At 36.2% G+C, this 10,930-nt stretch overlaps 1 protein-coding gene across 2 annotated transcripts in view; it reads right to left on the minus strand.

Moving 5' to 3' along the window:
• The window catches only part of IBR5 (indole-3-butyric acid response 5), a 46,634-nt gene extending 37,635 nt beyond the window's left edge, over positions 1-8,999 (minus strand). For both annotated transcript variants that reach the window (XM_089820065.1, XM_089820064.1), the window contains exon 1: positions 8,348-8,999. In XM_089820065.1, the coding sequence (XP_089676191.1) occupies positions 8,348-8,584 (237 nt within the window). In that variant the 5' untranslated portion in view covers positions 8,585-8,999. The remainder of the gene's footprint in view (positions 1-8,347) is intronic.
• Between the last annotated feature and the right edge of the window lie 1,931 nt (positions 9,000-10,930).

The raw sequence follows: 10,930 nt of genomic DNA on the forward strand, positions 1-10,930 counted from the left end.
TTTACACAATACAGATATCTCACGAAGAAGCTCTATCTTCTCAGTGTCAAAATTTCCTCCATCTAACTTGGGACTTTCTTTTCTGAAGTGACTCGCCATTGATCTCCCAAAGCTGTTAAGCTTTCTCTTCAAGGACCTGACACTCTGATACCAATTGTTAGAATATATTGCCCACCAATACAACTAAGAGGGGGGGGTGAATTAGTTATTAATTATTATCACAATTATCAACCTTATTAAATCTTAACCATATGAGCAATATAATCAGAAACCACAACAAGATACTTATGCACAATGACACTAGATATGTTAACTAGGGAAACCCTTAATCAGAAGGAAAACTCTAGTGGGGATGGTACCCACAAAATGATGTACTAATATTAATATTCGTTGTTAGAGAATGGGCCTTGTTAGGAGTCTATAAAATACATTCAGTACATATCAATCCCTATTAGGAGACTTTGAATCCCTGTTAGGAGATTCCAACCCTGTTAGGAGTTGTAGAAGGCAGATGGGCCCACTATCCAAACAGCTTCAGGGGCAAGACCAATGAACTCACTATCCAAATGATCTTTGTATTATTCCTTGTAGACTAATAGATTTGAACAGTACTTTTCCTTCATCTTTCTTTGTCCTATCAACCGGACTTGTGCTCCTTCTGATCTTGATACCAAATCACAAACTTCGCATCCAATAATCCCTTGGATCGCTTACTCGCATTTTCCAAACACTCTGCTCTTGTTCGCACTTCCTTTAGCACTTTGCATCACACACACTTTACAATCAAGTAAAATACTTTCCTTTATATCAAGTCCACAAAACAATTTCTTGAGTCGGCCTTGAGGCTTTCACAATTAATTATAATAGGACCACAATAAAATAATTAATTATTTCGCAATCACATAACACTATCGGCTTACAGTCTATACAACTTCTCACACATGTGACTTCAAGACTTGTGCACTCACTAACCTCATCATTAGACTGTCCTCTGCCTACCCTGATTATATCTTTATTAGGAGATACAATCCAATCATCAAAAATTGCTTATCAAGTACTCTATCTCTACACTGCTCTCTGTAAATCACATATATCTTCTATATTTCTTCGACTTATGTTACGCACACTTAACCTTGTCATCAGGACACAAAGTGGAACATATCCTTAACCACGCGTCACTTGAACATCAAAACGATATCCATACGATCATGATCTCTATTTGCTACTCTGTCAGTCTTCACAGAAACAGTACGACAAACACAGTCATGAATGCAACATGTCAATTATTCCACATGTTTACTAATGCTAAGGATACTCCTCCAAAGGAATACCATCAGCATTCATGCTAAAAATTTATTGCTCCAATTTATTCTCTGCAAATTTAAAAGGTTTTACATGCTTGTATGTTGAAGCTTGGCTCCATTAAGTTATTTGTTTTCATGTAGAGTTGATATTGGGTAAAATACTGCATGAAACTTGCTAAGTGTGGCTTAGCCAACAAACAAGGCAAGATGCAGTTGGAACCAATAAAGATAAACAGCAATAAGAAAGAACAAAAATAGGTACAAAAGACACAAAAGATTGTCTTGGGAAAACCCTTCCACTTGAAGCGGAAAACCCAGCCAGAGCAGCAAAAAATCTCTTTTATTGATAATAAAATTGTTCAAGCGTACGATGCTTTTTGCTTGATACAATATAGATAAAGAATAGAGAGACTCTTGAGTCTTAATTACACAACTGATCTCTTCAATTTCCAAATATAGAACTCTTCATATTTCCGTATCCATGCCTCTATGCATGACATGTCTCTTTATATAATATTATCACAACTGTCTTCTATTTCTATTTCATTAAATCAAAGATAAAGATCTCTATCGCAGCTACAATCTTCAACACAAAAGATTGTCTTGGGAAAACCCTTCCACTTGAAGCGGAAAACCCAGCCAAAGCAGCAAAAAATCTCTTTTATTGATAATAAAATTGTTCAAGCGTACGATGCTTTTTGCTTGATACAATATAGATAAAGAATAGAGAGACTCTCGAGTCTTAATTACACAACTGATCTCTTCAATTTCCAAATATAGAACTCTTCATATTTTCATATCCATGCCTCTATGCATGACATGTCTCTTTATATAATATTATCACAACTGTCTTCTATTTCTATTTCATTAAATCAAAGATAAAGATCTCTATCGCAGCTACAATCTTCAACACTCCCTCTTAGCAAGCGAGAGATCTTTAGTATGGCAATCACACATACCTACAACCAAAAATGTCAATGATAAAAAATATGTTATCTCAACGTAACATAATTCATCATAGTAACATAAAATGGAGTCATACACATGACTTCAACCATGCCTCATTGCAAAGGGTGGAACGAGGGCTTTCACTTTAAACTTCTCCCAAAGATCCACCATGCCACAGTGCAGAGGGTGGATCCAAGGGCTTTCACCTCAAACTTCTCCTAGAGAAGAATGCATTGCAACCATGCTTTAGTGCAAAGAGTGGATCCAAGGGCTTTCACCTCAAACTTCTCCCAAAGAAGAATGCATTTCCGCCATGCCTCAGTGCAGAGGGTGGATCCAAGGGCTTTCACCTCAAACTTTCCCAAAGAAGAATGCATTAACAACTAAGATTGTCTCTCAACAGAGACTCCCTCTTAACAAGGATAGCCTTGTTCACCATAAATAGGATAGCTAATGTAACCTCCCTCTGAAGTTGAAACATCTCTCTCCGAATGTGTATCGTTAAAGCAACATCCTCATCTCATTGCTTCTTGTTGCATCCTACAATCAAGAGAGATTAATAAAATCAATCTATGATAAAGAGATATATAGAGATAACTACTGAAAAGTAAATAATATTTCCAGTTATATTGAATACTTATCTCTTTCGCATAGCCTTCTATGTAGACCCAGAGATAATGTCAAAAATAAATTGCAAGAAGACACCATGCATCTCGCAGATATGCCATCAAGAGGAATATTCCTTTTGTTACATATCTTGAACATATTTCTTCATATGGCTCTTCAAATTTCTAACCCTTGCTTCAAAGATCGGCCCACGAATTCCACAAAGAGTGAACATATATAATCATACAGCTACAAATGCACAAACGACTCAAAACTACCAAGCAACACAAATGCATCACCTAAAATTTGTTAGCTTCCACCAGACGTACCACAAAAAATGGAATAATCAAAACAATAAGAATAACAAGAGAGAGTTTGAAGGTTATCAAGCCGAAAACTACAATGAGAGTTTGGCAACAAAGAGAATCAGCATATGACCATATGTGCAGGTCTTCAAGCTTGAACTACACCAAACAAGCAATGAAATTACAAGGGTTTTCCTCCCTTCTATCGTCCATTCAGCATGATCATGGTACCCCAGGTTCCTTAATCGCAAGCTATAGTTGCTTTGTCAAGAAAGAATGCAACTCAATAATCTTAAGGCAATACACGGCTACCTCCACACCTGAAAAGGAACTCCAACAAGTTGTGTAAAGACTGCAATCTCACACAATATCCTATTCCTGCAACCTGTTCTGTGTCCCTTCAGAACACCCAAAACATTATGTTTTGGTCTCTGTAGAATGCCATATCTCAAAAGCTTCCATCATCCATTGGCAGAGTGCATACAGTTACAACCAGACATCATGGAGGAAAAAATAAATCTCATTCGAGGAAGACAAGAAGAGTCTTATACAAGAACTCTATAGAATTAAAAATAGATTGACATTCTAACAAGTGACAGGTGCAAGGAGGTAACTATTGAAAGAGTTTCAGATGAACATTAAGCACAAAGAAAACCAAAGGCATATACAAAACATGACCCAACATCTCCCACCATGAACCAACAACATACACATATGAACTAACAAACCACATACACACAACATGACTTAGATGACAAAACATCAAAACACATGAACATGAAGCGACTCAATAACCAAAAAGCAAGAATCCATAAATCGAACTCAATGAAATCTACAAATCATAATGAAAAACAGCCATTGACACATTAGCGGAAGGATTCCACCAAAAGAGCATGACAGCTTGAGAAGAGTGATTTAAACCTTAGATCACAACCTACTAATTTTTTCGCATAACTTGTAGAGATTGACGAGACTCTTTGAAATGTTGAACAAGACAAATGTCACCCGATCAAGGAGAGATCATACATTCAAAAAGAAGATAACCCAGAAGAATAGAAAACAGTAGACGATATTGTCTTACAAGGCAAAACAAACCATAACAGACATCTTGCACAATGAATCAACAAAAAACAAAATTGACGGCAAACCTTTATGCATGCATGTTGCCAAGACAAATATAAGAGCCATGTCATCACATGATTTGGTAAGGGAAGAATGGAAAGGATGAACAGAGAAACAAAACAAGACGTATTGCCACTGAGACGTGTGAAAAGAGGATGCCATCTAGAAAATAGAGGATCAGACATAGATACTATGAAAGTGCAAAACAAGGCGGAAGCAACAGAGTATATAAACACACAATGAACCATCTTAGATACAATCACATAAGGAACCTTGAACCAAGACAAGTTTCGATCCCTTGACCTCCAACAAAGGGTTAAAAACTGAAGCTTCTTTTACGCCAAATGATTGTTGTCAGCAAACCTTGCTCTAATACCATGTTAATCTTTTTCCTAGAAGTAAAGATAAACAACAGTTCGAAAGAACAAAAACATGCATAAAAGACACGAGAGATTATCTTAGGAAAGCTCTTCCACTTGAAGGGAAAAACCCAGCCGCACCAGCAAATAATCTCTTTTATTGTTAATAAAAATGTTCAAGTGTACAATGTTTCTCCTTGATACAATATATATAAAGAATAGAGAGACTCTTCATTACACAACTGAAGGTCTCTTCAATTTCCAAATATACAGCTTTTCATATTTCCATACGCATGCCTTGTGCATAATGCATGATAGGTCTCTTTGTATAATATTATCTCAATATTATCACAAATGTCTTCTATTTCTATTTCATAAAATCAGAGATAAAGATCTCTATCGCAGCTACAATCTTCAATGCTATTGTACTTCAACATGATTGGTACAGCCTTCTTTTCTTCTTTCTTTTGTTTTGACAAGAAAAAGTATCAAAAAGGTACAAAATTTCAGTGGTCTTTATTGCTCCAATATGTTGTCTGCAAATTTAAATGGATTTATGTGGTTGTTGTTGAAGCTTGGCTCCATTTAAGTTATTTGAAGCTTGGTTCCATTAAGGTAATTGTTTTCATGTTGTTGATATTGGGTAAAATATTGCATCCAACTTGCTAAGTGTAGCTTAGCCAACAAACAAGACAGGATACAGTCAGTACGAACAAGCTTTGAAGGAAGAGAAGTGGCTTGGCAATGGGATGTAGGCTGGACATTACCTCGCAAGGAAGATTTAGCATATGAAAGCAATGTGGAAAACAAAATCAAGCAAAATATAGTTGGTCTTGCAACCCACAATTATAAAAGAAAAATCGTAATTCAACAAAGGATAAACAGGAGTAATAGAAACCTCAAATCCGATGACCTCAGAAGTGGTCAACTGCTATCATAATCAATCAACAATTAACAAGTACAGTTTAGAGGTACAGAGACCAGAGTGTTAAGATTGAGAAAAATACAGTATCAAACTTGCTAATCATATGATGAGCAGATAATTATATTAAGGGGGTGCGGTAGATGAATTATTATTACAATGATCTTTACTTTTCTAAACTTAAAAGTTTAAAACTGTACATATACCAATTGCATAGTAACAATAGCATATGATAAAACAATAAAATGCGTAGAACACGAAATATGCATGGAAACCCTTACGGGAGAAACCATGGCAAAATATTGCTTATCTAAATTCTCTTTTACAAACTTTGTAGGCACCAACCCATATGAGAAAACTATCCCCTCAATTCCTAGGCACCAATCTACTGGAGGATCCAAACCCCGCAGCTAGCACCAGCTTAGCAAGAGGCATCAATCTCTCCTATAAATTATAGGCACCGGCCTCTTCTATATCTTCTTCTCAAAATTCTTCTACATCTGCATATGATTTCTTTTTAATCTACAAATACTTTTCTTACATTTTTGCCTTTAATTTTAGTACCTCCCTCATATGTCTGCCTTGATTTCAAATATATATATATATATATATATCAACTCTCCTCTTCACACAAAGCCACTGGTCTACATATGATATAATCTTATAATCTCCACACTCTATTCTTCTTCACAAGTCACACCCACATCTTATACCTCTATATCTTCATTAAAAGATGCAGCTCTTAGAATAGAGACAACCCTTTGAATGGGTAGATTCTTTGATAACAAACTTCTAAATACTAATTGCTGCCTTTGGGCATTTTATTTATCTTCAAATATTTATTATTGTCTTTATATTTTTTTTATTTTCATCACAAGCCTTCTAGTGTATAAATGATAATTTTATTAATTCACACTTCTCTCCATTTTACTATCACATTTTATATCTACACATCCTCATGCCTCTTCATGAAGAGAAACATCTCTTTGAATAGAGGTGACCCTTATAAGACATCACCTTTTGTTGATTCCTTCATGTTGATTGCCCCCTTAAAAATGCTTCTATTTATCTTCAAACCAATCTGATTTCATATATTCTTGAATTCGAATAATCTTCATTGCAAAACTTACTTCTTTTATTTCACATTTATCTTCTATTTATACCACCGCACAGTCTTATATAGAGTGATGTGTCCCATTCATGTAGACAGGCAGTTCTTAAAGAGGGAGACATCCTTTGTTAACTAACACCTCTCTCCATGCAGTTAGTGTCATTTGGCCACTATCAATTGTGCTCATACACCTTTGGCATCAATGACAATTGTTATTAATCTTTTATATACCTTTGACATCAATGACAGCATTCTATCAACAAATTCCTTTGACATAATGACAAATTCAACTTAACTTGTACCATCAATGACAACTTCCAACAGGATATCCCTTAAAAAGAAATTCAAAGGAATTATTTTAAAAGGAAAACACATGCTCATGAAAGGTCTATCAATTAGAAACAAAATTACAATGATTCAAGAGAATTTTAAGCATGACAAATATGGTTGTGAAGTTGGATCAGCTCAAAAAGGTAAAAGCACGGAGGCTTAATAAAGGAGCTAAAGGTTCAAGCCCAATGAGCTCAAAGTTAAAATGAATAAATACTGAATCCATCAACGTTGGAAACTAAGGAGGATATAGCATCCAATTTGTTGGATAGAGTACAGAGATCTCTTGACCATGGCAACTAAGAGAGCGTTTCCTCCAAAATGGGAAATTGACAAAACTTTAATTTATAAATTAAGTGTGTCCATGAATTCAGATGTGTACTATCACAGTTTAGTAGCCATCAAGATTCAAACCCTTTATGGACCACTGTGATTGCACTTGTACCTTTACTAGGTCATTAAGCTCACAGGTTTGAGCAAGTGAAGTACCTCACTGGTTCAAAACTCTGGGTCAAAAACATTTCATATGGAGTCCGAGGACATGCCATGCCTGCATCACCGGTCATGTATGCCCATGAAAGGCCCTGAAAGCTGAACCTAACGGTGAAAGATTTTGCACTGATATCCATGCAGTGGTTTTCATGATTCTACTAAAAACAAACGAGTCCATTTGAGATAACATAGAATGAGCTCAGCAGGGGCTTCCATATTGGGGTCCAAGGTTAGAATTCCACCTAACGTAAGTCCGCGGATAAAGTTCCAGCAGATATAATATAGGGTTCAAATTGCATTTAATAAAACATCCAATTTGTGGGGTGCGTCTGTGAAAGGGATTGCAAGAGGACGAATACAGGGCTGAGTTTGATGTAAGATATGTCTCTCCGTAAGGTAAGATAAGTTGAAGGTTAGGAAAAGTTCTTGTAAAATCAACAGCATAGAATTACCAGTACCCAAAAGAAATTAACAAAACGTGATAAGTGTGGAGGTCAATTCGATGGAAGAGATGTAACAAATTAATATAAGATCTGGACGTATTCTTGTAAATAAACTGTATAAAACTAATGGTGCCCAGAAGAATCTAACAAAACATGCCAATAAGAGTTGCCCCTTGGCCATGGCATATAGATTGAGGAATCTGAAAAAAAACATAAAATTATTTTTGCCTAGAAGAATCTGAAGAAAACATGACAAGTCTGAAAATGAATTTGGGGTACGAGATGTTCCAAAAACGTGCCAAATAAATTTAGGTTTTGAGAAATCCTTCAAAAATCAACTACATAGACTTAGTATGCCCATAAGAATCCAAGAAAACACGAAAAACGAGAGAAAGAGAGTTGTACATTGAGTATCCTGGCAATTCCTTGGGCTTTGAGAAGCTCCGCACGAGAGGCGTTGTCGTAGCTACCAAGATAAAGAAAGGCAGGCAAAACCTCGGTCGGGAAGGCGCTGGGCATTTGGGATGATTTCTCATTGGCGCCCTGCATACGATGACCACACACGCCACACGCTTCTCCCTCTTCAAACTTGTGATAATGCCCGCAGATTGCACATGGGTTCTCCCTCTCACGCTTCCGCATTTCTATATAAACCCCGACCACCAGCCGGGATTCGATGACGCAATCTCACCAGCTAGCAAAACTATTTATACTGCGGCAAAGCAAGGCCTGCAAGAATCACTCAGATCGATACCAATGATTGGGATTTTACTCTGATTTTTCTTAGAGCTGCTACACACACGGGTCCTGATGGAAGAAAATCTGAAGTACTCAGTGCGGCGCCTTCACTATTTCAACCCTCCTCCTCATGGTGACTCAAGGACCCGCGTTTACTCGATTGCATGGTATATAATTAAATAATTTCTTTTCAATTTCTTGGAATGAAAGATATACCTAGAGAAAGAAAAGAGATGAAAGATAACATGGATCAGGCTGAAGTCCTTTTCAACTGTCAGGATTCCATAGCAGGCAAATGTTTTCAACACCAATAAAGAACAAAAAAACATGGCAGAGTTCTATGACAAAATCTATCGGATAGTCGGGATTTCTCCGGGGCAACGTCACGCCGGCACAATGGATTTGGCAAGTAGGCCCTCCATGGCCTACCCACTAATAAAGGAACTCTATCTTGCCATTTGTGAAGAAGAGCGGGAAGGACACGGAAGGGTAATTGCTTTTGTTTATGCTTGATTTGGTCTTGCTATCAACACTCTCTTTATTTAGGTTTATTTGTTCAGGTTTAAATTTCGTACTTATCCAGATATATAGATATGAATTTTTAACACTCACAGGTTAAATATATGGGACAGTCTGATAAATTAAGTCTATTTCTGTAATTTTCTTGTACAAATTGATATTGAGCACTCTCACCTTCTTATACACTCGTGCCTAAATAAATTATGTTAAGAGTAATAGATAAAATACTTGTAAATTCATCCATATTGTTCTTATATGCATCGCATTCTAAAATAAAGTTTTGTTCAGGGTCTATAGGTCTAGAATTGTAAAACATTCGAACTCTCTCCTCTAGTGCTTTGTCTTCTACCAGAGTTGATGAGAATTGGTTCTTAGGGCAATAAGAGTTTAAGCTCTCCAAGAAATGTTAGCCCCTATGTACACTTTTTGAAATGCACTTCTCACTAAATGAATTATGCTAAGAGTAATCAGATAAAACACTTGTAAATTAGTCCATGTTCTTCTTATATGCATCACATTCTAAAATAAAGTGTTGTTCAATTCCCACAGGTCTAGAGTTGCAAAACGTTCAAACTCTCTCCTCTAAAACCTCTTTTGGCCTCTTCTAGTACTTGTCTCACATCCAAGTTGAAGCGAATTGGTTCTCAACTAGGTAATAAGAGTTTTATTACTCCAACAATGTTAGCCCCTATGTATGCTTTTTGTAGTTGATCACATGTGGGATTGAGCTAATTAATATAATATCATTTCTTCCTTTCAAGCCCATTTCCCCAAATTCTCTTGTAAAATTTCTCAATAACAAAAAACCTGTATTTCTTTGTTATTTGTGGGGCACATATTGAAATGGATATTCATGCACTTTATGTTTTGTTGTATCCATAATTTTTTCGTTTGCACAATATATCATTAAAGACAACTTTAGGTCATCTGCCTTCTTTCATTTTTTTGCTTCTTTTTAGATATCTTATGAGACGTGTCATAGCATGTTCCTCGATACGGAAAGCCCCCAGTTCACTTAGAGTTATATCATATGGGGCAGTGCTTTTGATTTTAAACTTTCTTGTTGATGTCGTTTTAATATTTAGAGAAAACCATGACTTTAGTCTTGTTGATATTAACATGCATTCCTACCACTCTATAAAAGTGCTTAGGAAAAAAAAAAGTGTGCTTGCGAACCATAGGTTGATTTTGCAATCAAAATGAGGCCATCCTCATAGAGGATTGGCCTCGGCCTTATTATATTTTCTCTCAATTGGATACCCTCGTCATTTTACATGTTTAACCACTCTTCAAGTTTATCGACCTATAAGCTAAACAAAGTGCATTTTTAGGGTAGTAGTATTGCAGTTGAGTACATTTCAATAGTCATGCATTATAATAGTTGTCTACTTTTTGGAAAGAAAAACTATCAAATAAATCAATTATACTTTCATTGGCACTACTAGTGTTCTAGGTGAAAGGACCCAACACCTGCACATCCTAAGTTCGTGCACTTGTGGATCCTAAATGGTATATCAAATTTTGATGATTTTTGGGGTATGCCTTTGTATGTGAGCTAACTACTTAAAGGCGAGCTTCAACATTTGGGTATTCACAAATATCTTTATAGAGTCATCAAACATGGAGTAGTAAATAATGACTATTTCAAAGTGTCATGAGGAAAGTGACCCCTACAACGCCAATAGCTACCAATCACATATCACCAAAAAACCCATTAGAACTCCAATTAAT

Source organism: Cupressus sempervirens, chromosome 3 (genome assembly GCF_028749045.1).
Source record: "Cupressus sempervirens isolate cs-2001-9-10 chromosome 3, ASM2874904v1, whole genome shotgun sequence".
Lineage (NCBI taxonomy): Eukaryota > Viridiplantae > Streptophyta > Pinopsida > Cupressales > Cupressaceae > Cupressus > Cupressus sempervirens.